This window comes from Vanessa cardui, chromosome 13 (assembly GCF_905220365.1).
Source record: "Vanessa cardui chromosome 13, ilVanCard2.1, whole genome shotgun sequence".
Lineage (NCBI taxonomy): Eukaryota > Metazoa > Arthropoda > Insecta > Lepidoptera > Nymphalidae > Vanessa > Vanessa cardui.
In genome coordinates this window covers 10,676,005-10,702,743 of record NC_061135.1, presented here as the reverse complement: position 1 = coordinate 10,702,743, position 26,739 = coordinate 10,676,005, and the positions used below count along the sequence as shown (strand labels likewise).

General features: G+C 29.8%; 1 protein-coding gene across 2 annotated transcripts in view; it reads right to left on the bottom strand.

Moving 5' to 3' along the window:
- LOC124534545 (chondroitin sulfate synthase 1) overlaps positions 1-26,739 on the bottom strand; it is a 64,821-nt gene that overhangs the window by 12,252 nt on the left and 25,830 nt on the right. Inside the window, exon 2 of one of the 2 annotated variants that reach the window (XM_047110437.1) lies at positions 2,138-2,278. The exons of the other annotated variant lie outside the window; for it this stretch is intronic. Coding sequence (XP_046966393.1) covers positions 2,138-2,278 — 141 coding nt within the window. The remainder of the gene's footprint in view (positions 1-2,137; positions 2,279-26,739) is intronic. 2 annotated transcript variants of the gene reach the window in all.

Sequence of the window (26,739 nt, the reverse complement as noted above, 5' to 3'; positions counted from 1 at the left end):
GTATTTGTATTATCTAGGCTTGTATTTCTTCTTTATAACTGTAATCACAAACAATATTTTTATTAATACATTCACAAACATATAAGATAGTCATGATCATGGAATTATTTAAATCTAAGTGAACCCTAATTGAAATATAATTAATAAGGTCCATAATACATAATGGCAATTAGACATGCATATTATTGTAGTATATTGAAATAGTTTGTATTTAATTAGGATAATATCGAAATAACAAAATATTTAAGCATAACTTTGAATTGAGATGAAAGTCACTTCATTTTAAATTAAACTTTATAAACAGGAAATAAAAACAATAATTTAAATATAGAATAAAAGTGTTCGCAAACTAATTTTACTTATTAATAGATGCTCTAAATATGTATAAGTATATCAACGTAAAATTGTAAGGAGAATTCAATTAACAATATTTATAGGTTAGTTATAGTTTAACACAAATTCCTCTATATTAATAACAATATTCACTGTTTATATATTTTTTAACGGTCCTTACAATTATTACGTATCGTTTTATTTACTTAATGTAATAATAAATTTATGTTTACGTACCTCTTGATGGATTTTATAATATAATTAATCTTTCAAACAATGTTTCAGTGTAATTTCATCTCTTTTCACTGCTATTATAACACTTAAAAATTAAAGCATTCACCGTTCTATTTCTTATGGTAATGTAAACATTGTAAAATACGATAATATAACCTTTAAATTTTTAAAGACATTAGACAATACTTTGCGAGAAATGTCAAATACAATAACAATGACAAAATATTTTCTCTCACTCTTTTCAGCGCGTGTAAGTGAGATGGAAATATGAATTGTGTGGTAGTCTTTTTCGAGTAGCTCGATGGCTATCATGGTTTTAACGCAAACGAGTAATGTCAAACTTATACTATCGAATTCAAATACTTCGTAAACGTTTTCGAATAGACGATACGTTATTAACGCAAGAAGTATTGAAACTCGTACTAGGGGTACTGTTCATGAAATATTTTAACGAAATTCGTCATCAAAAATAAATACAAACTTACAAAATGTTATATCATACACAAAGGCTAATCGTTTGTTTGTATTAATAAAGTATTTTTTTCTATACAGGAACACAGTTAAAAATATTTTAATAAAATGACATGTAGTCATACATTAAAGGATCGACATATGGGTCACTTTTTGTTTTTCTTTCCAATAACATTAAGCTACAAAATATCTTTGTTCATAGAACTCATGGATCTTAATTAAGGAATTTAATTTAAAGCTCCTCTGAGTTTTCACTTGCTTAATTTGTTTTATCATTCTTGCAAGACAACAACATTAGGAAATAAACCCAGACAATTTGACAATGGGGTCATGTACCCTTTATGGTAAAGAGTAGTACTATAATAGCACGGTAGAAGAAGCTCGAAGCCTTATTCTTAACAGGGATACATTTAGATTTATTTTATATAGACAGACCAACAAATGGGCTATTTTATATTGTCGCGCTTGACTAAACCACTATAGATACATACAAACAACGTCTTACATCATCAATGTGCCGCTAGTTGGGGAATAGGCTATTTGACAATGCGAAAAATAAATTGTGAATTATTGTAATCAGTCTATATTATGAGTTTAAAAATGGTTATTTACTAACGAAACTTGAAAATAATACTTAATTTATTCAAAAATCAATAAATAAAAATGCATTATTTCAAACGTTTGTCACGTGACACAAAACGCACCCGATTGGCCGGGCTTATGATGAAGTCACTTTTTTGTAAACTTTGCTTTTCTACTATATGTACCACAGATTAAAATGCAGCAAAGTGACGTCACCAACCCCATTGCAGCGCCATATTGTCCAAGTAGCGTTTTCGCGCGTTATTTAAATATGGAATTTTAATATGATATTTTTCGACAAATATGGACTACAAATAAAAAAAACAACTTTTACCACTACTAAATAATATAAAATGGCTTTAAAAACCAGTCAAATAGCCTATTATAGATATTATATCAACACAAAGTTTTTCTGTTTAGCTTGAAACACTGTTTGGAGCCGACTCGAGACATTTATAATCTGGATTATAACACTCGTATAAATAAAAGCGAAGACAATTTATCAATCTAGTCTTACCTTAAAATACGTATGTAATCTGTACATCTGTCGGTGGTCCTTCACTGGATGCAACGTAATGGCACGGTGGACCTCCCTCTTCTTGAGCCGCCCAGTGTACGCGGCCGCGCCGCTCCCGTTGTGATGTAGGATCGTTTGCATCTGTAATACGGGCATATTGTCTGTGTTATCTAATAGTCGTTGTATTAAGACAACAGCTTTGATGTGAATTTTATTTTATAAAGGGTTCTTGTATATTTTTTTTTAGTTACATAAGCATTAGTTCTTTTTTATAATCAGTGGATCGGTAACGATGTTAAGCGTTTCCGAGAAAAATAAGATTACCGAACATAATAGATAGATTTAATAATATGTAATTACGCAAAAAAGCATTTGAAAACTATAAGGCGTTGCTTAATGTTTTTTTAAACTACCAGCAACCATTGTTTTATTTTCACTAATCGATCACGAAACACGGCCCAAACTTCTTTCTGCTTTTTATGCGGCCTTTGTGTTTGTAGTTCTGTACTAATGTGATGTTTTATGAAAATACCAACAAGGTTATTTATAATTAACGTGTTATTTTTATATATAAATACTTATACAATGGTAAAGTGAGGATAAAGTAAACTGATATATCTAGAAAAGCAGAGAAGAAGAAAATAAGTTTAGATACTTTCTAAAACTACGGCCAATTTCTTCTCTCTTCTATCTCCCAACGCCAAAATAAAAAAAAAAAAACAGTTTATACTATCTGGTAGTAATTTTAAGTGTATTCGGATAATAACCCGACCCCGTCTTCTTATTATCCTTAAAGGCATTGAATAAAGGCGATAGTTTGTATGTATGGATATTTGTTACTCTTTCACGCAAAATCTACTGAATGGAATTTAATAAAACTTTAACAATAATACAGCTTATTCATCAGAATAACATGAAGGCTAAAATTTATTAGAATATTATATAAATAACACCTGTAAATCGACTCCTAAAACGCAAGGGAAGCAGCGAGCGAAAACTAGTACAACAAAATAAAATCTTTAAAAAAAATATACGTGTCCAACAAAATTATGGTCAGTTCAAATTCCAAGCATTATTTGTAGAGATACAAATGTTGAAAATGGAAACCGTAAAAGGCATTTAAGACAAGGAAAACTTTTGGTGTAAATATTTATCTCTCTATCGATAATTTCTTCTTTATTTATTATTTTCAGAATTATGAATAAGAAGTAAATTAGCATACTGATTTTTAAGCATTAATTATCGAATTTATAAACACAAATTATTATTAAAAATAATTTTATGGCCATCATAACTTTAAAGTTAGTTGCATCGTTTATAAAAATTAAGTTAGTAAATGTTTTTTTTAAAAAAACTTAACTATCCTTATTGCGTATTATTATTACTCTAAGAAGTTAGTAACTTTAGTAAATAATATATAAAAACAGTAAATCTTAATTGGTCATAATAATTAGAATATAAAACGCTACATGAATCCTTACAAAAAAAATTGACTCTCGTCAACTTAATTTCCAAGTAACAGATTAAAGATATATCTAGTTAATGGAAAGGGGACTTATTAATTATATCGATTACATGTTAGCGGTTCAAAGAACATGACTGTAACGTAAAGGCTATCAATCAATTAATTGTTCATGCGATGTTTTGAATGAAGATTAAATGTCTTGTAACTGCAGCTGGCCTCTTTAATTTTACCGACAATTGATACTAATATTCATAATATCATATCAATAAATATATTCACTTTCTCATTGTTACAGTTTCAAAAATATGACCGCGTAAACCTCAGGCACAGATTACTAATAATAGTGTAATTGTAATCGATTCTGCCAAAAATAATATAATAAAAAATTAAATTAAGAATATCGATTAAGATAAGGATTATTTTATGCATACATTTTAAACATTGTTTACGATACAAAAAGTTAAGTGTAACCCACCTTACTAATTTACCCAAGGCTCTATAGTGCAATACCTTTAACAAAATAAACAAAAAAAATACTAATTTATAGAACTTCAGAGTTATAGATTACAAGAAAAAATTTAAGACAGTAAATTAAGTAATAAAAAAAAATATATACATATTTAAATAAAGAGATAAATCATACAGTACCACAAGCAAAAACTAGTTACGTATAAAACATCCGTGAACGATGACCCTTGACTAAGCAAACAAGGTGACAAAGGTTGTCTTTAATAGTTAGATTCAATTAATTAATCTGTAAGCTGTAACCTGTTTTGCATCAGCATATTAATACATTTTTATCGATGGCAACATCTAGATCTTTACTTACTTATATTATTTAAAAATAAATTATACAAAACAATAATTTAAATTAATTACATGTTGTAAAATTACTATTTTTATCACTTTGTAGCGGGTATAATACTCATACATACACAGACAATATTTAAATAAATTCCCTACATTTTTTAAGAAATAAAATATATTATACAAATATACATATTTATATAAATTACCAGTAACCGCAAAAGTCTTTGCTAATATATATATTTTATAGGGTGTGTCTTTTTCATTTTATAAAAAATCACTCATCTAAATCATCGTTGCTTTACTTGCGGGTAAATAAATATTTTTTATTTACCCGCAAGTGCGCACGCGTTTGTATTTAACAGAAAAGTTATTATTGTTCTTGAAGTAGAGTTGTAATTTACTCATTATTACGTCAACTCTCTGCCAGTAAAAGTCGAGTCAAAATCGGTCCAGCCGGTCCATCTCTGGAACAGCTGGAATAAATTGACAGATAGACAGGCAAACAAAAATTGTAAAAAATGTTATTTTGCTATATTTACCATGTATATACATACGCATTTGGTAAAAGGCGCTTATTTTGATATTACAAACAGACACGTTAATTTTATTATATGTATAGATTATGATGTATACGCTATACTGTTCTTGGCCGTTGGCATAGTCAGGTAACTCAAGGTTTTCTTTCACAAATAGAGAATGACGTACAAAGCCACGAAACAAGTATTTATGTTACTAGTTAAGAAAACATTTTCCATCATTAGGGTTGTCAGTTATTCGGGTTTTTTTTAAACAAATCCTTAGGTTATTTTGACTAATTACAATTAATTTGTGAAAATGAATAACCAGTTTATCAGCAATGATAATCAAAAACTAAATTTCCTTTATTTTTCTCAATAATATAATCAGGGTAGTTTCACATTTTGAAATCGGAACCAGAAAATTAACGTTTCATTTACTGTAAATTTATTAATTTAATAAATTATATCACAAAAAAAATCGTTGAACATTTCAAATTTATATGAAGCAACTAATTGAAAATAATTTTGCCAAGCCCTATTCATTACTACCGAAAACGCATTGTATACAAAAGCGAAGTATTTTGTTAATAGATGAGTTCAACAAGGCTAATTCGAACATAAAACTTTAAAAACGACCTGTGTTGACATCCTCAATATAAATTTTGATAGTGTATTTTATTACTTTTTTTACATGCATTCTTACTTAATAACCAATTAAACAAGTTATATGTTGGAGAGTTTTTAATATTAATAATGACATATGTCTATTTAAAACAGAGTTAGAAAATAAGTTTTATGTATATAAGAATTAAAGATCTCTATATATAAGTCGCTTACGACTAAGTATGTACTAGTTTCTTCGTAGCAATTAGCGGAATACTAGCACAGTACCCGAGAGCTAAACATATTACTTAGTAAACTTAACAAAAATTGTTGATATAATTTCCATAATTTAACATCTCACTCATATTATTCATTCCGTAATATGTTGAATATAAAATAATTTATTGTTAATTCAGTTAATAAATTCAGTTCAACAGTTCAACAGTTCAGTTAGAACGAGTAGTATTGATGAGAACAAGATGTTTCTTATGTACGTTACAATTTCATTTGCGCGAATGACCGAATGACTTAGAAAATTATCTGGGTGCGATTTGATCTGCCTACACTGTGAACATCCTTTTTAACACTCATATAGATTTGTTCTTATAACCTTTAAGCTGTTATCAAATATCATAGAACTGCAAATTTATTTACAATTGAACTATCAGAATTTAATTCTGGTAGCAAAGTATTAGTACCTAGATAATAGTAACATATTAAAAAAAATACAAAAATACAGACAGTCTCGTGAACAAGACATTCGTAGACAATGTCGAAATATCGAGCTCCACCGAACAAAAATAAAAAATATGGTAAGTATCCCGAAATTAGTAACTTTAATAATAAAAATAACCATGTTAATTTAAAATCTAATACGGTCGAAATTCTTATTCGTAATATTTGATACAAAGAGTTGCTCAAGCATGACACATACGTAGATCTGTAAAATCGCGGTCTTTTAAATAAGTCTTCAAAAATTTAAGTCTATTAAAATGTCATAAATTGTTTTTTCAATATGTATTTTGATTATACCTAATACTAATTCGACATTGAATACAAGAAATGAAAAAAAAACAATGACGCAACATTTAATAAATATTTTAATATTAAACTAACATAGAATTTCATTATACAACAGCAAAGTGATCCTCTTAGTTGATTTTTTTAAATAAACTAATAATCCCGATTTTATAAATATATGTGTACTGTTTCTGTTGACGTCAATGATTTTACCTGAGCAAAAATCATGCTTTTAAATGTACATAAGTATTTGATTCCTCTCACAGAGCTAATGTCAAAAAGTGACTTTATAATTTTCCGGTGATACTACAATTGCACGATGCATGTATACCTAAGGGATATAATTATCATTTACTTATAAAACCATTCTCCTTATAATTATCATTACACAAGAACATAATATTTTGTATATTGGCAAAATATTAAAATTTTTAGTTTGTAATATCACTGGTAAAAATCCAATCCGCTAACGTACTTTTAAGAAATCAATATCAACCAGATTCCATTGAAGTTTTTTTTTTAATATTATAAATTTAATTTGAGTTCGGTTATGTTTTTTTTTTAATAAGAAAGATCTTTAATAAGAAAAAATATCGAGGCAGCAGAGGCAACTTCGAATGTATTATAAAGCTGATAACGAATTTAAGTTAACATTAAATTTACAAATTTTAATTTGCATAAAGATAGTAAATATAAAATCAACAAAGAAAATTACAGATTGAACATTAAAAACAAGAACGAAATCAGTAATTTGTTTTACATATTATCAAGATTGTATTTATCAGATAAAATCGTGGAAAGGGAAACTTCGAAATAATTTACAAAATTTTGATATATATTTTATATAATCTATGACTACGTGGATCTGTCTGTTGGAACACGATAAACTCAAAAATTAACGTATAAGGAAATATTAATGAATAGGATTTACGATATCTTCGATGCAGTTTGAACGACAAAGACAACTTTCGATGTTGACGTATTATAATATATACCGAGAATGAATGATTCGCTTAAAATATGGATAAGATAAAAGATGACCGTTTATAGAGAGTGAAAAGGAACTACATGAGGATAGGCGGGACGGGTTTTTGCAAGCGCCGAACAGATGTTAGTCATTGTGTGCTAATGATTTAAAGCCAGTACAGATCAAGTAGGAACAGAGAAACATATTTGTAATAAATACTAATATCAGTAATATACAAAATATAAGGTTATCTCCTCTCCTGAACCTACCATACAGGAAATTCAAGTTATGATTTCGGACAATGTGTATGTATCGATGCATGTACCATTTCATTGAATAGCCAATAAATAGGAATGAGCGATATAATTTTTATACTCAATTAAAAGTTTTTCATAATATACTGAAAGGTATTGTATATACTTTTATTAATACTTTTTAATTTTTGGCACAATTACCATACTCCACTCCACTCACACACATGACATCTAGGTAATGAAAGTTTAATAGTATACAACGTATAGTCCAGATATACATCTCAGTACCATGGGAACAAAAAGTGATGTAAACATAACGATTATTTTCCTATCAGGAGATGAACACAAAAAATAAATAAATAATGTAACTCTCTTGTCACATTACTCTATGTCTAGCTGAAGAAGATATATTGACGTTGAGAACTTTCTCTTAAAATAACTTTAGGAAGCGACTTCATTTTGGATGTATTCTCAAGTAGGTAGTGCAAACACTTTTATATCTGAAAGGAAGATGTGCTAATGCGCCGCTTGATCGTAAGTGGTTACATCTTTCTGTACACTTTATATGAAAGAAAAACCATTTACCTGCAATTACACTCAGGCGAACTTAATGTTACAACTTTTTATTTATTTTATTGGTTGACGGAACAGCAAATGAGCCACCTGATGATATGAGCATTAAGTAATTAGTATAGTCAACCAGCTTATAAATCCCTGTTTAAGACGGTAGTATTTCTGTTGTAAAATTACTTTACGATGAAATTTGATATAAGAAAAAATCTTGAGTAAAATATTTGCATAACTTGATAATAATGACGGCTTGATAGTAAATAAACAGAGCGTTAATATAATTTGACAAAAAACATTGGCTTTGAGCTTCAGACACAAAATAATTTACAATTCCTTCGAAACTATACTAAAGATCTAACAGACAAATATGAATTAGAATCGAATTCAACCAAGTCTAGACCCTTCTTAGACGTAGACTTGATTGAATGAAGAGTCGAACCGTAGATTCCGGGCTTTACTTTCCCGTTCAGATTTCACATTACCTAGGTCGCCTAACCGGTCCGCCTAGACTACCTGTACTTGCAAAACGGTTGCGATTGCAGTAACACGTAATGAAAATATTTGTATACAATTTGATTATTATAATTAGCTTCCTTATTCATTTATATTCTTAATATGTTTGGAATCGTATTCATTTTTTTAATTTTCAGTGTTGGTCAACTCTTTGCTATTTTACATTTTATTAGCACGTGATACTTAGGCAGAATTGACACTGGTCACGACCTGAATAGGATAAAACTTAATGGCGGTAAATATACAACAAACATTGCGTAAGTTCAAACTGTAAAACTGTCTATAAATAATTAGCAGGTTTAACTCCGATCATCTTGTGAATTGTCTTCGATCGTTATGACCATTTATTTAATTACGTAATTAAACCTCTTAAGGGTATACTTTATTTATTTATTTTCACAACATCCACGAGCTCGCAGTTGCTATTTGGCGTTTTAAAGTTTTATTTTTCTGAACATAAGCAGATCTTCGCCGGACTTCGAGTTAGTCGTCTTCATGGAAGACATGGCTCACACTGACGGTTGAGGCTCCAGGATGGTTAGGGTCGTCAGACTTGTATCAAATGACTAGGAATTTTCTGTCACTATCTCCGGGCCCTTTAAGGAAACCAATGATATCTAACCATAACCGCAAGGGAAAGCTAACATACCAACTAACAAATAATTTAATTAGTTAGTAATTTCATTTATAGCACCGCAGTACCGGTTGTTATGATGCTGACAATCTTACATGCTTAATTTTCTAAAAGTCATTGTGATAAGACAGGTAAATATCATTAAAGGCCAAGTGCAAGAGTTATTACAATACATTTTATCACTAGGTTTTTTTACTATAAAAAAAACTATTATAATTTTTTTTTTTATAAATATAGTCAGTCAGTGGTATGTCACTTTTAGTCTCAATAAGTTTTAGTCCAATATTATTGTATTTCATATTTATTTTTTGTTCAACTTTTTGCCTCATCGATATTTCAAGCGTGTGTGAAAAAGTGAACGTGAATCGAGACAGTATGAATGACTTGAACGAACATTTGAACTATCTGTACGTAGCAATTACGTAACAAAGCAAAGTTCAAAATTCGACATTAGATCTACATCCAGCTGTAACCTTTGGAATTCTTCGAAAGTCACCGACAACCATGTAGGTATTCATTTAATTTTGAAGTTAATCACGTTAATAATGCCTCGTTGGTCTAATGGCTTAATAGTAAGCTCCAAATTTCGAAGCAGATTGGATGTAGCGTAATATACAGTTTTTGGGTTTTACTACAAAAAAAGTGTGCGCACTGTACGCCTCTCCTCGGAAAGCACGTAAAACAGATGGTCTTGCGCCTGAACTCTTTCCGGTCGTGTCAGTTTGCAATACAGACAGTATAGCAATTTTATGAGAATGAGGGAATAGAGAGTGCAGTCACGATGACCGAAATCGGTCAGGACGACATCACATCGACATCATCATCACACTCCGTTTTACCTTGGACTAAGCATTCGTCAATTATTTCACTGTCATTACAATTTTTTCAAGAATATTTCCAAAAAAGAACATTAGGTAAAATATTAAAACTTCCCTAAGCACTAATGCAATAACAACATTGTATCAATATTTTTATTGTTGATAATTTATTTAAAACAGAAAGTTTGATTACGGTTCAAGGTGTCTAAGAAATGCTAGTGTTGCCAGGTTACCTTTAGTTAACCGCAATTTTATTACCTTACTAATGTGTATTTACACACAGTTACAACACAACATCCAAAAACATAAATAAATAGAATACCAATCTTAAGTATCTTTCTCGCACGTAGTCATCGAAGACGCTAACATTCGCATTCACATGCAGCGAAACGGCTAAACCAGGCAAGTATATTTGCTAGACATATTTACATCCTGTCAATTCCAGGATTTGCAAACTAAGCACTATTTACCAGTTTTACAACTGATGTTATGATATTTCATTACAACAACAAACAATTTTGCATAGATAAGAAGGAAGTTGTTTTACTTCAAAGTTATATGTATACATAGCAGCGAATTCAAACAATGTCATTAAAAAAAAAAACATTCATAAAAAAATGTGAAAACCTTCAAAGTGAAACATTGTCGAAATCTATCAATCTCAAACAGATATGATAATAAGTATATATCATAAATTTTTAGAATAAAATCTGATATGGCTTTATGTTTTAAAAGGAAATCAAACTAATGTAAAACACGTTTCACAAAACTTGAATCTTGTTATCAAAACCAACAGCCAGTAGCGAAGATAAGCTCGGGCAAGTTAATTTGCACCATCTGTGCTACTCCGTCAAGATTATCAAGATTATCTTAACGAGATTATTTTAAAGGAACGTTGAAGTAACTCAAGTTATTTGATAATAAAATATGTAATAAAAAGGTCAACAATTATTTTAAGCATGTAAGTCGAAAATTATTAAGTAGTAACTACTAGTAAAGTTACTACTTTTTTTTTTAAATAATTTAATGAAAATTAAGGAGTATTTCTATTTCATAAAACTAAGCTTTATCAATTTTATATAATAGAAAATCATGCCGTATCATTATCCAAACATTCTCTTTTAAAATAAGAAAACATCAAGCCCAGAAATGAAACATTTACAGGTTGTTACTAAATTTTTAAGTTACATTATACCTCCCCTTATTAGAGCTGTGTGATAAGACATTTAAATAAGCAGGTTCGGTCCTGACTGTTTTTGCTACACCCACTCATGACCCACAAATTTAAAACCTGTTGGTTTGAATGAATTGGTTTGAATCCCGACCACTGGATATGTCTTAAAGTTTTGCAGTATAATTGTAAAATATTTTATTTGAATTATTCCAGGGACTTAAAACGTTACTCATAACATAATTCATAACGATATAATAACGTTATAATGGTATCGTTACCTCAGCAGACATATCGTTTTCAATATTTTTTATATCGTTTTAAAAATAACAGAACGAAATGATGACAGGCAATATAACGTTAATATAACGATAAAAAGGCGACGTTGCCAAACTTATTATCTTCCAAAAGTGCGAGAATACGCGCGACTTACGAGCTAGGATCTCATTGGCCTATTAGATAGCTCAGGCTAGGTTCGTGAATCAAGCTGGCAACGTTTTAATGCATGGACATTTCTTAACAATAAAGACATAAACCGTTTGCGAAGTATTACTATATATCTAATAATATCGTAATACTATAATTAATTACTAATATTATCGTAATCTATAATTTGTTGGTTCAATTTGACACTATAACGTTATATTATAATATTTTTTTAGATAAAACTCACGCCACTTTCTCATGATTTTAGTGTTGAATTTTCTAATTAAATTGTCCTTTATAATTTAATATATGTTAATTCACCCTATGTTATTATATAATTATCCATTGTAGTAAATAACTCAATTTAAAAGACAGAATTTTGTTTACACGGGGTTCGCAGTTGCTAAGTAAAATAACTAAAAATTAAAAAATAATATCTTTCTTAAATTTTTTTTAACTAACTTTGTTTTAAGTCATTCTTACTTGGTTATTGAAAACATGTAAGTGTAATAAAACTGAATGTTACGTTACATTAGGTAACTACTTTATTTATAATTATTGATAAATTATTTAAAATCCACTAAAATTGTGATTATTAAAAATAATAAAAAAAAATTAGCTGCCTAGCTTTCGTCTTTTATTTATTGCCGAGCATTGTTTGATCAGTTAATAATGAAAATAATAATATAATAATTTATAAAATAAAGTATTGCTTCTAATTGATTCGAATCGATTACAGTTTCTAGCAGATTACATTATTTCAATTGTAATTTTTCAAGTCATTTAAAAAATTTAGTATTTTGGTGTAGCATATTGTTCTCATACATGGATTAATATATTTGAGCTCTTCAGTTAGTAATGTAGAATGTTACTAGGTATGCCAAATCACTTGAATTTTTTTTCAGTAAAGCCTGTTATATACAAATACTCTAGTTTTTGCTTTACTACAAAATACCAAGTAGTTTTGGTTTAATAGGCATTCAAAGTTTCGAAAAATATCGATTTTATCATAACTCGGTTCCCTATCGAGATACGAATTTTTTTATGGAATACTTTTTCTGCTTTTTGTAAGATCTACAATTAAGGCCCTATACATTTTTCATGTATCGATCATCGTTATCGAGATTTCGATAAAAAATACACGAATTTTGGCAGAAAAAAAATGTTTTTCGCTATTAAAATCAAAATAAACTTTATTCAAGTAGGCTTTTACAAGCACTTTTGAATCGTCATTTAACAATTAATTGAAGCTACCACCGATTCGGAAAGTAGATTCTACCGAGAAGAACCGGCAAGAAACTCAGAAGTTACTCAGTTTTTCAATATTTAAAAAATACAGTCATATTAGTTAAATACCATTATATATATGTATGTAATGTATCCTGCCTGGAAACAGGTATTAATTCCAAGCTTTTTTATCATCTACAAAATCTTGTATCGAATAATATGCCTTTTTTTCCAAAGTATTTTTTTTATAAATGATTTGAATTTACGAAACGGCAAAGTTTCTTTTATTCTTGTGAAAGATATCGAAAAATTACTGTAATGAAAATTATACAGTATGTTCCGACATACAAATTCGTAATAATTTTTGTGATACGTTTTTCGTCTTTTTCATTAACTTGCTAATAGAAAATTGACATTAGTTGGAGTTTTCTTTCAGAAAGGAATAAATTACCTCCATCGCCTCGTCTACTTTGTCGACCGTAGGTCGTCCTTTGATTATTCCTCTCCTCAGGTAGTGCATGATAAAGATGAGAAATACATGTTCGATGGTATCGAGCTCTGCGACGAGATACAAGTATATGTACTATGAATACGCTATTGTAATCGATCTAATCGCTTACAAAAAATTGATAAAAGTTATGCTTTTATCAATTTTTTTCGCGTTTTAACATCTTTTGGAACTACAAAATACAACTTTTCCGGCGAATTGGTAGTTGTATTTTTACATTTAATCAAAACACATGATTTCCTAGTATTTGGACTGGACATTTTTAAAAGTATTTGGGTATAATATCGACGGCGCGGGCGCGCAGTCGCGGGCGGACCGAGTGAGCCAGACTGAGCGTGTTGTACAATGACGTCACACCGTCACCGGCAGCCCGCGTCGTGCGTAACAACTTGTTTTACTTATAACTCGGAAACTAATTGACGTATCGAATTAATTCTTTCACTGTTATTTTTTATTTTTGACAGACAATATAGAGCGCTAATAATCAAAATTAGTGAACATTCTCCATTGGACAAAGTATTCATTTCTTCTATCGTCACATATGTGCGTAGTACAACATTCAGGCTTAAATATTTGGACGCTGAAACGTGTTTTATTTTTATTTTTCTCATCTGTATTGGATCTCGTAGGCCGTAACAACGATGGGGATATTGGGCGATTATTTGCTTCCGGGTCCATTCTATCAGGAGAAATACTTCGCTTCATTCCTAAATTTCAAAAGACATAGATATGTCAGTTAATTCTCATCCTGCAGAACCATGTAAGTTTATAGAAATTATATAATTAAATAGAATAAAAGCTCTATAAAACCAATTGGACCTTTGACGTTAAAATATGCTACTTCTTACTGCAACTATTATTTTGTTCGGTAAAAAGTTTTTTGTTTATTATTTAGTTTAGAATAACATACAAGTACATTTTTTTTTTCTTTTTCATGCTTTCTGATTAGTTCGATTATAATAACTAGTGTTCGTCTTCTTTCTTTTCTTTCTTTCAATTCAGTATTAAATATTTGTATTGCTATGGTATCTATATTTGAATCAGATATTTGAAAAATTGTTTGCAAAAGAAATATTAAAATGGTATCAATACGTTATATAACATTAGGATCGCGCAGAACTAATTAACGTTAATAAGTAATCGCGAGCGATTTTTTAATAAGCAAAGTTATCAAGTTGGCTTAGTTAACTGGTTCCAATATTATATCAATCTGCGGATCCGTTTATTAACGATAGGTGTTTGAAATTAGCCCCTAACAAAATATTTATTTACGAAAAACTTCTATCTCTAGTAAAAAAAAATAGACATATAGGATATTGAAAACGGTTGTTAACTACGTAACGCATATAGCTAAAGATTTTATTATAATTTAGAAAAAATACAAAAGATTTATAAATTATTTTAAACAAACTCAGAGCTGGTTACTTAAGTCAAATCTTGTCTCAGTTAAATAGCTGCGCTGACGATCACAAAACGTACGCTATTGCTTTAGACACGACGCTCGATAAAAAATACGAAAAAGAGAGTAAACAGCATTGAGTAAAAGAGATGGCATAGAACAATAAATAATAACGTTATTATATTTTATAACGATATTTTAGAAACGTTTAATTTAGAAAGGTATCGTAACGTAATTTAAACGTTATACACATACAAAGCATAGCAAAATATCGTTTTTATGTATCGTTTCTCTCAAATATAACGTTATCTTGCACTTGCAGAGAAAACGTTACTGTGTTTTTATCGATATTTAAGTCCCTGAATTATTCTCTAAACAAAGGATGACTACCTCTTTAAAATAATTACTCATTTGCAAACAAAATATGTAATGATCAAAAAAATATTAAAATTTGAAAAATAGAATGTGAGAGTAATTCTCGTCTCTTGAATTAAGAGTTTTCTATAAGTCAATGACTATGACCGATTGGTTACCTGTAAATATATTACATGGAAACCTCTCATCCCATGTGTCATGAAATTGCAGAGAAAAGTGTCAAATTCTACTCCGTACAAAACATCTCATCCCGGATTGATTTTTTAGGCGACCAAGGAGTTGCTTCGCGATTTTTAAAGTCAAGTCAAGTAAGTAAAGTTTATACGGTAACCATTAACGAGAAAAAAAAAGAATAAATTAAACAGTAATATTTAAATATTTGACGAATAAAATGACAATTGTCTTTTTTGTGCCTGTAATAAATATAATTGATGAATAATATAGGTAAATCAATATACATACATATTTTTCATAATTGGTACTGAAGGTTCTACACTTATATACGAAATCGCTAGCAAGTTTGACTGAATGTTTGTACTGTGTGTTTACGAATACCAAATTATTGTAATCATAGAGCGTAATGTGGTTTTATTTAATCATGGTTATACAACACGTTTGAAATTCATAAAAAACTGTCAAATGTCAAAAACAAATGAATTACACAAACAAGGCAAATAGCCTTCTATTTCTTAATTCAACATAATATCTACGTATTAATAATTCAGGGATATTAAAGACACAGATCATACAAACAGAAGAGCCATCAATCATAGAACGTAAAGGAAGCACCCACTTGCCTCAGGCCCCACCGGTTATGCTAAGTCAGACAAAATAACGCACGCTAGGAAACGCCAATCTTATACAATCTAGCTTCCTTCGCGACCTTGTCTTAGGGCATTATTGAGGTTAATTTTAAGAAAAATATGCTATTACACGTGCGGTGCGTGACTATAATTGGTTCTGGAAATAATGGACAAAATGGCCATCTGCAGGCAACCGGCTTCGCTCGACTTTGATAGAATAATGCTCATCAGACGGGAAGTAAATGGCATACGTTAAAAAAAACATATTATAATTATGTATTTTTCAAAGTAAGTTTTTGTTTGCTGTTTTACGGACGGAATAAAACCGAGTACAAAATAAAATGGGAACAATCATTTTGGTTCCAAACGACGCGTCTTTTTCAAAATGCGAGATTTGTAAAAAATATATATTGAACGTTAAAAAGGACATAATTCGTGTCGACTCATAATCTATTTTTATTTTTTATTTTACATGACTAATAAAAGTAAATGTTAATAGAAATATATTTCTAAAAATAAGAATACACTAAAGAGCCGAATTGAATGGGAATCAAAGAAATATTTTTAAAGACTGATTTCGCATCTAAGTTGAAGAAAATATATCTTTTTTGTCGTTATCTGATATCTTTGCTCAATGTCCATATTATCCTTGGCATACTTTAGACTATGTGTTAGTACTACATAATTTAACGATTTTTTTGGCAGTAATATAATGCTTATACACTACGAACATTATATCACCAGCATAAATATGTAATACTTAACTAAATTACTAGTATACTAGGGATATATATATATACTCACAAGACCTTGGACTTTTATGACAGCCGAAATCTTTGTAGCATATCTGTATGAGTGTTATGACCTAATTGTAAAGATATCGTATTTTTTATCGTTATCACTAATATAAATACACTAGAGCAAGTTTGAGATATTAGATAGAAATATAACGAAATTTAAAACGTTTAAATGTAACAAAAACTCATAATAATACAATTTAATAAACTTATTTACTAATTATATGAATTAATCAATAATATAAGTCTGTTATGAATAATATGAGGAATTATCTCTACTGAGTTCTTTCGCCTCACTAAAGTAGAGCCCTATTTCAGTTTCGTTAATAATAATAGTCATATCAAGTTGTTTTTAAAACATAAGTTTATTATATTAGGTATATTTGTCTTGTTCATGAATTTATTCTCTGAGTCATGTCCCGATAAGGTATCGGAAAATTATAGAAAATCCAAGTGAACTTTCATTTTAAATTTTTCCTAAGTGATATATTTATTTGAAAAATTTCGAAATGACAAATTTATCTTTATAATTTCAGTTTTCCATCTCAATTCCCTAAAGGAAAAATATGACACTATATACACTGACTAATTGGACACAAAAATAAAATTTTCGAATAGAATATCGTAATCAAAAATCAATGTAATATCTCAACAATTTTATTTATAATTTACTTCTTTGACTTAGTCTGTAATTAAAATGGTGCAAAGAGTGACCACTAATTTATTTTCGGCAGAATCTGCTTTCCGAACCAGTAGTTCACATAGGTACGGTATACGGTACATTTAAATCAGCACTGGAACATGACGATTACAAATTGCTTTTATAGCCTACTTGAATAAAAAATAATTAGACTTTGATTTGATTTTACACTAAATTTAATAAACATCATAACTATTTCTGATAATAAATACATAAATGATAAAAAAATGATAGATTTTATCACTGATTATTAGTATTGATAAATTATTATTATTATTATCTTAACGGTATTTATATTTAGATAAATCATATTCTTACAAAGCATATCGTGTTGCAGTAGTCAACAAGACTAATTAACGTAATGAGATTAAGAGCCTAATATCGAATGATTAGAAGATAGGATAGTGCAATCGCAATAATTAATATAAACTTTAAACAATACCGACGCATGCAAAATAATATAATGACGATAAGGAGACTTGATGAAGATGTAGATTATAATCAATTCTGTACATATCATAAAAAAATAGATGACCATTAGATTTTTATGTAAAATATAGATATATTATATTTTAATTACCTAAATTAAGTTGTTGTCAAGAGATAAAAATGGTAATCGTGAGGTATCCCTAAGAAATACACATTTTTTTTAGACATTTTTAAGGTGTACAGTACTGTTCCACATCTTTTAACGCGAACACTACGCAAAAAAAAACATATTTAGAATTTCATATCGGATATACGATAGTTTCTATTACAGTAATGAAACTCCACAAAGAAGGTATAACATTTTTGTATTTTGAAATCGTATGCGCTTTTATAAAAAAGGACCTTGCCCCTTGCATACTTTCAATGATGTTAGGTATACGAAATTTAATTTTACATCCTTGTCAATATAGGGTACTATATTGTCAAAAATATGTTTCAAAGTATTTGCTAAAAAAAGTTGAAAAAATATTTATTATTAGTTAAACACCTTGGTATCCGTATTGCTGGTTTGTAACAGACTGTCTAACCTGTATACCTGAGACTATAACAATAATCGTTTCAACCAATCAAACAATCGTTTAAAACGTTTTCAATGAAAATTCAACTTAATTGTCACCGTTTGAAGGACGCACTGGCAATTACGACAAATATAAAAACAAAGTAAAATTGACTTTATTTCCATGACAGTTAAGCATACATTTGATTATTAAGATAAAAACGTATTATATCGTACGACCAAACAAGTAGACGCACAAAAAACACGCGTCTAATGAGTTTGTTGGCGTAATTTCTTCGAATTGACATTGGCAACGAAAAATGTCGGACCACCGACCAGGATGCTGCGATGCCATAAAAGCTTTAGAGAAAAGATCGCTATATTACCTCTGTATAAACATATATGGATCTTATTTCTACTATCAATTATAATATGTATTAAATAAATAAAATAAAAAAAAAAGTCACTTTTTTTATTACAAGCTGGGCCCGCGACCTTGTACGCGTTTGAATTAAACAAAAAAATATATTAATACTCCTTATTATATCAGTTATTTGCCAGTGAAAGTCCAGCCGTTCCAGAGATTAGCCGGAACAAACAGACAGACAGACCGACAAAAATTGTAAAAAATGTTATTTTGGCATATGTACCGTGTATAAATAAATACATATGCATCGTAAAGAAGGGCTATTTTAATATTACAAACAGTCACTCCAATTTTATTATATGTATAGAAGATGTAGAGATTTTAAAATAGCATCGTAGAAGTTCAAAATGTTTAGAATTTATTTTACGAAATACCCTGGCAATAAAGAATCAATACTAGTAGGCTTACATTAAAAGTTCAAGACTGATTCCAAAACTAACCAAATACTTAGTATATCTTTAGAAGTTGTATATACTATACTACCATAATATTTTTACTTTCTCATAAGCATAAAATGTAAAAATAGCTTAATATCGCTTTAGCTGGTACGCCAACCTATTAAACAGGTCAGTATATTTCTGTTTAAGCCAATATCTAACGGCAAAGCGTTCACACTGAGAGCAACGACCGCTGTCAATCAGATGGCGAATTCGGCATTTGACCATCCATCGCAAATCATATAAAACAAATAAAACTGAAAGTGTTATATTGTCTATGGTCCATAAATTTCGAAAATATGATTTGTACTCTATTGAATATTTATTGAAATCAAAATCACACCATTACACAGATGCCTACTTCCTTAGTTTGGTATTTCGACTACACGGCTATTAGACACAGCCGACAAGACATCAGATCCAGATGGCTTCACCTGCTTGACAAGACTCGAGAGCATAACACTACAAATTTACAAACTCGGTGCTACTTGGATTCAAACCTGGGACTTTATGACTATGAGTTAACACTTGAAAAAGCAGTTCGATATATGTCAGTACTGTTAAACACGTAATACTTAGGTATAATATATTCTTTAATTATGTATTCACCTTAAGAACTAATCATATCAGTCTCTAATTAAAACAATTACGTTACGTGATATTTCGTTTAGACAAAAAAGTTTTTTGGATTTCAATTTCATTTTATACAAAAATGAAGCTATCCGGTATAATCTTGGAGCTCGACTCTCTTCGGGATGGTTTTAAAAAGTTAAGGTAAATTATAACAGAACAACTTATATTTTATATGATTTACATTTTTTGTGTATGTATATGAATTAGTATATTATTGGGCTACATGCGTAATAATAATTGAGAAGACTAATTTAATTTAATGGGTAGTTCCAAGAACGCAGCTAAATTTTATGCTCCATTGTTTAATAAAATAAAATTATTTCGGCGTCAAACAATAGATCATAATACTAAAAGAAACATTTTAATCGTGATTTTACTCGTATAGTATATATCTACATATGTATATAAAAAAATTAAATAAAATAAATTAGAAAAATAACAGCTTCGTTGACATTCAAAACGCCATTTTTTCACAAATCAATAATAAATATCATTGATTATTTATTCAAGCGCGTTGTTTATTTGACTTTTGTCCTCTTGTGGTTGCAATGGGCTATAATATATAAGTAAATAATAAAAAGTTATAACAACTTCACTGTGCGAATATATTGATAAGTATTAGCTCTTATGTCGATAGTAGTCAATTTCAATCGACTTTTTTTTTATATATGATAAAAATAATTACAACAAAAAAAGGTTAAATTGCAAAAGTCAGACTCATCTGCATCATCTGCTTGATAATAAAATCTATTGACCTTAGAATTAACAATTGTATAGCAGATAAATGGTTTCAGTTCGATTTCTCTCTTTCTGTTTTCAGTAATTTTATATTTGGTAGAAGAAGACGCAGCATTGCATATTATACAAATATGTACAAATATTAACTTAATGGCGTTATACGTCTAATACGTGTGAAAAAGTCTCAATCGGATCGACTCGCCTTGTACTTGTTTGTGTTATAAGATTTCTTCATCGCTATATATGTTTTTTTAGGTTATAAATACATTGTATTTTATTTACTTTAAAAATAAATTATATAAAAGCTAATATTCTTAAAAAGTTTACGATATCGTTTTGAGTAATAACCGATTAAGAATGTTTTATAATCATATACATTGAATTCTAACAGGTAAATGGTTTATTACAGGAAATAGGCCACCAACGCTCATTGCAGCGCGTTGAAATTTTCATCTAAGATCTCCTCAAAAGGTGAAGTAACCTTGGGACTACCGATGAGACTTTTAAGGGGTACTTTACTTTAGAAAGTATTTGCCTGCAGTCAAACTTAAAAATGCATAAATGATAACTCATACGCTGCAAACTACGCCTATCAAGAAGAAACGCATTTAGTAAAAAAGTTTTTTAGTTTACTTCATACCAATTTTTGTTAAATTTAATTCAAAAGTTTTGCCGTGAAAGAGGAACAAACAGGAAACATTATTATTTTGAGGTATGAATTGTACTCGATATATATTAATCAATATTTAAGTGTAATACATATGCAATGTCAATAATGTCCTCATTACGTAACGGAATAAGGCTAATTTCTTTGAAATGCACTTAATAAACGAACGTTCTAGTGGAATACGAAACGAAGCGACCGTCTCGTTTCGTTTCAAGAGACCAAACATTGGCCTTAATAAGAGTGTTCAAGTTAATAAATAATACAAAAGCAGCCAATCATTTTCAATGCCCCTTCATTTTGCGAGCGCTGAAAATACATCTTTAATAAAATAGTTTATTTCATCTTCATAATTTTAAATGAATCTACGTATTATTGACCTAATATTTAAAACTTTTGTCGATGAATTGTCGATTGAAAGATACTATATCTTTCAATTTACTCAAAATAAAAATATTTGTAAAAGAGCACCCCTTGAGGTAAGATGTTACCAAAATATTCAGAGTCGGATTTAAAGGTCTGGAGGCCCCCGGGCCACAAAGCAGTGGGGGCCCTAGACGAACAGTGATTTTTTTACTTGTATCGGTAACTTTTTAAATATTAAGTAGCAACATTATTATAATTTGACTAAGTATATCTCGGTATTTGTTAACTCGCTGAAAACTGACGTGGCCCCCTCATGTGGAGGCCCCAGGGCATTTGCCCCGGTTGCCCTCCCCTAAATACGGCCCTGAAAATATTATATTAAAGACTATTTTAGTTTGTGAGTATAGTGGTTACCGCTGAAAGACTTAAAAGAAACGTAACACTTACACTCATTGCTTACTGATTGCCAAAATTCTATTACCAGGAAGAAAACACTTCGTAGAACAAGAAATTATAAGAGACAGCGGTTTCTTTTATTAATCAAAGATTTAACGATTATAATTATTATCAACGACAAAAATTCAATTATATTTATATCTCTTCACACTTAAACTGCTGAACCAGTTAAGATAAATTTTTTTATGGACATAGTTTGAGTACCGAAGAAAAAATACTACTTCGTTATTTTATTTACCCTTCGAGATACAATAATAAGGTTTGTATGTTATACGTAAATTTTATATATTACGCGCTGGTAAAGCCGCAGGGTTCAGCTAGCGTAATATAAAAGTGAAATCACTAAAGAACTGAGTTACCACAATAGCTATTGTAAAATCGGACTGTTTGGCATCTGCCTAAAACATTACCTACATATCGAATGGTTGTAACTTGTAATTATTTTATATTCTAACTGAATTAATGATAAATAAAATACTTATATTTTTAAATTATTGTAAAATATAACGCACTTTTCTACGGAACCATACTTATTTTCCCATGGGAAGCTGCTATATTATGGTTAAGCCTCGAAACCTACTTACAGTGCCATGATGGATGAGGATGTTATGGAACTCTGTGACCGTAACCAAAACAAAAATCTATCCGTAGCCGTAACCGAAGCCGATAAAAAATATTTTTATTGTAATGTTGTTTTTCCATGGTTTTTTACTTAAAGAGAGTAACTAATTGCATTTAAAACCTATTTGTTTTAACTAATACTAAATATAGCCGTAATATAAAATTCTTACTGGCTTTACAAGGGTACTTGATATGTATCGTTTTATTATGACCAAATGACATAAATCATTACATTACATGTTTTCCTTCACCGCTGAGCACGAGATGAATTATAAAGACAAATTAAGCACATGAATCAGCGGTGCTTGCCTGGGTTTGAACTCGCAACCGTCAGTTAAGATGCACGCGTTCTAACCACTGGACCATCTCGACTCTGAGTCGAGTTTTTTTTTTTTAGAGTAACAAACATCCATTTTCACAAACTTTCGCATTTATTATATTAGTAGGATAATATCTGTACCCGAAACTGTACATGTATCCGTAACTGTGTGTGAAAGTGATAAAGTAGTTTTTATATATCCATATACATACATTTACTTGGCGGTAAAACTTTGTGGTAGCCCGTCTGGGTAGGTACCACCCACTCATCAGTTATCCTACCGCCTAATAACAGTACTCAGTATTGTTGTGTTCCGGTTTGAAGGCTGAGTGAGCCAGTGTAACTACAGGCACAAGGGACATAACATCTTAGTTCCCAAGGTTGGTTGGTTTGGTTGGTTCCTAAAGAATAGTTAATATTTCTTACAGCGCCATTGTCTATGGGCGGTGGTGACCACTTACCATAGGTGGCCCATTTGCTCGTCCGCTAACCTATACCATAAAAATCGCTGTATGTAAATATCATTGAAGTATCTACGTCAAATTAGGATTCCAATAATAAAATATTTCAAAAATTTTAAAGATACTTGGTAAGTCACACATTTTGACAAGGAAGGGCAGAACTATGTTGCAAATTATTTAATATTTTGTCCGTCAGTCTACTCGAAATTTTAAAATTCTTTATTAAATTATACAATAAAATTGAAATTTAATGAAGTGAATTAATAAGGACTAGAGACTACGTTTATAACTAATATAAAAATATTATCTTTTCTCATATTCCGCTAGCATGAACGCTCTAAATATCTAATTTGAATAACGATGAGTCAACATGAGTCTTATTTATTAGAAACAATAGTTTAGATATTGTTTTCGTCACACATAAAATAGAGAACAAGTTGATGTAGTAATTATATTAAGGCTACGTTTGCATATTATCGCATAATCTTGCAATCCGTGTTGAAATTTCAAAGTTTACATAGACTGAGTAAATATGGTGTGACTGGTGTACGCTTACGTGGAATAGGTAGCACATCAATGCTTATTAGTTAAGGAAATTTTGAAAATTATCAATAATAGAGTAATATTTTAAAAGTGATTAAAACTACCGAGTGTTTGAGCAAATGTCATAATATTATTAAAAAACTGCTGTCGAAACGCTTGGCCCTTGGAGTAGTGGTGCAAAAAGCTTCATCAAAAGTATAACACCTCGCCTCATTGCCTCCACTGGTGACAGGAGGGCTGGTTCGTTTTTTGCCCAGAGGATCGGAATTGCGATTCAACGGGGAAATGCTGCTAGCATTCTTGCCACCATTCCACGCGGTCAAGATTTATACAGTAACTAGTTTTAGTTCATATTTGTATATACAGTGTAAACTCTATATAACGACACTGAACGGACTGTGCATTTTATGGCGTTATAAAGAGTGGTCGTTAAATGAAGAGAAGAAAAATCACAATTCGAAAAAAAAGTTTATTTTAGTCTATTGTTAGTAGTTATGTACAAAAAATATATATATCTTATTTGAACGCTATTGCGTATACTCTGTTATTTTTGCCTGACGCCTTTTGCTGCACCAGTAATTTTGTTGTATATTTTTAATTTTTTTATTTATATCTTATATAAAAGAAGTAATTTTCCAATAATTTAGCTGCTTTTAGAACTTCTTTAACGCTTGGCGGAGGCTCAAGCTCATCCGTTTCATCTTCTCCATCTCTTTATTCTTGAACCTCAGTTTTTCTCACTGAAACCAAAATTTCTATGTCTGTGAGTGAAGCCGTTGTAAGCAGGCAGTTGTCTACTTCGATGTAGGTTTGAAAATTTACCGTATTTCCTGCCATGTTGACCTGCTGAATCCACTCAGTTAATGTAAGGTCGTCGTCGCTATCAAACTCAAGTTCTGTTTCCACCTCATCAATCGTAGAATACATATGATAACGTTGTAATCCATGACTCCTACTTATTAGGCATGGTCACAGTCTACACGAGCAAGCAATCCCAATTTGTAAACAAATTAACGAATTTCTTAGAAAGTTCCTAATGCGTGGTGCCGACATTCGAGTTTATTGAGGGCTAGAATAATAAAGCGACAAAAGAACGTACACAGATGCGCAGTTTTTTCTAATTTTAGCAACTTAAAAGGAAAAAAACTTAATTTTTATTTCTCAATTTTTGTCGTTATTGAGAGTGGGTGTGATGCTATGTAGAGTGTATCATTGTATAGAATACAAGCTAAACCAACTAAAACCAATTGATTTCGACGCTTTAGAGAGTTTGCCGTTAAATCGAGTGACGTTACATGGAGTTTACACTGTATATATTTAAGCATTTAATGTTGTTAATTCTTATGTTAATAAAAGAAACTGAACTTGAAGTTTTTTTTCACATCTTTTACATTTAAATATTGCGAATATTCAGAATTCTAACGAACAATCAAGACAAATATACCAACAAAAAAACAGACGATATTATTTTTCGAAACAAATAATAAATACTTCAAAGTTTTTATACTTTAAAAGTTTTGTTTCAAGCAAAATAACAAAATCTTCAAAATTAGTAATGAAATTTGCACCTCAAAAAAAATTTAACATACAATAAAAAAATACCAATATGTAATGAAATTATTGTCACCCTACATCATAATTTTCTACGACTTGCTGAAAGAGCTAGTTCACGTCCTAATTACAAACACATTGTAAAATAACAGTCATAGTCTTGTCTATTTATTAAATAACAAATCATTATAAACATAATTTTCAATCTTATAAATTTTTTTATAGTAATAGATTTAAAATACTCTACATTTCTTTTAATTTTGCATTGAGTTGTTGCATTTTGAGTTTAATGAATAGTCAACATCATGATATATTAGTATTTTAATAACTATTAAAATATTACATAAAAACTTATAAACTTAATGCGTATTCGTAGAATAACTGGAAAAAATATATTATGTTATAGCATTTCAGTTAAATCCAATTTAAATAAAAACAGTTTATTAAAATGGTTAGATTACTTTAAATTAATTAAATAAGGTTAAGATTCCACCCCATTCAATCAAATTATTATACCCTATACGTAGTATAAAATTAAAAAAAAAATTAAATTAATTTTATCTGTGGTCCGCAATTTCTAATGGAATTTTAATTGGATACTTAACGCAGCTTTTGTTCGTCAAAACGAAATCCGGAATACGTCTTTACATAGAATCCTCCATAATATAGTTTATGACTTGTTATTTCTGGTTACTAACTTCGGTAGAAAGGAACGGTCGCATATTTCAAGGACACAGGTTTACCCTTCATATTGGACTGTTGTTATTTTAATAGAGGGTGACCGAAAGCCCTTCTCACGTTTGAAAGGTGAATAAAGTTAAAA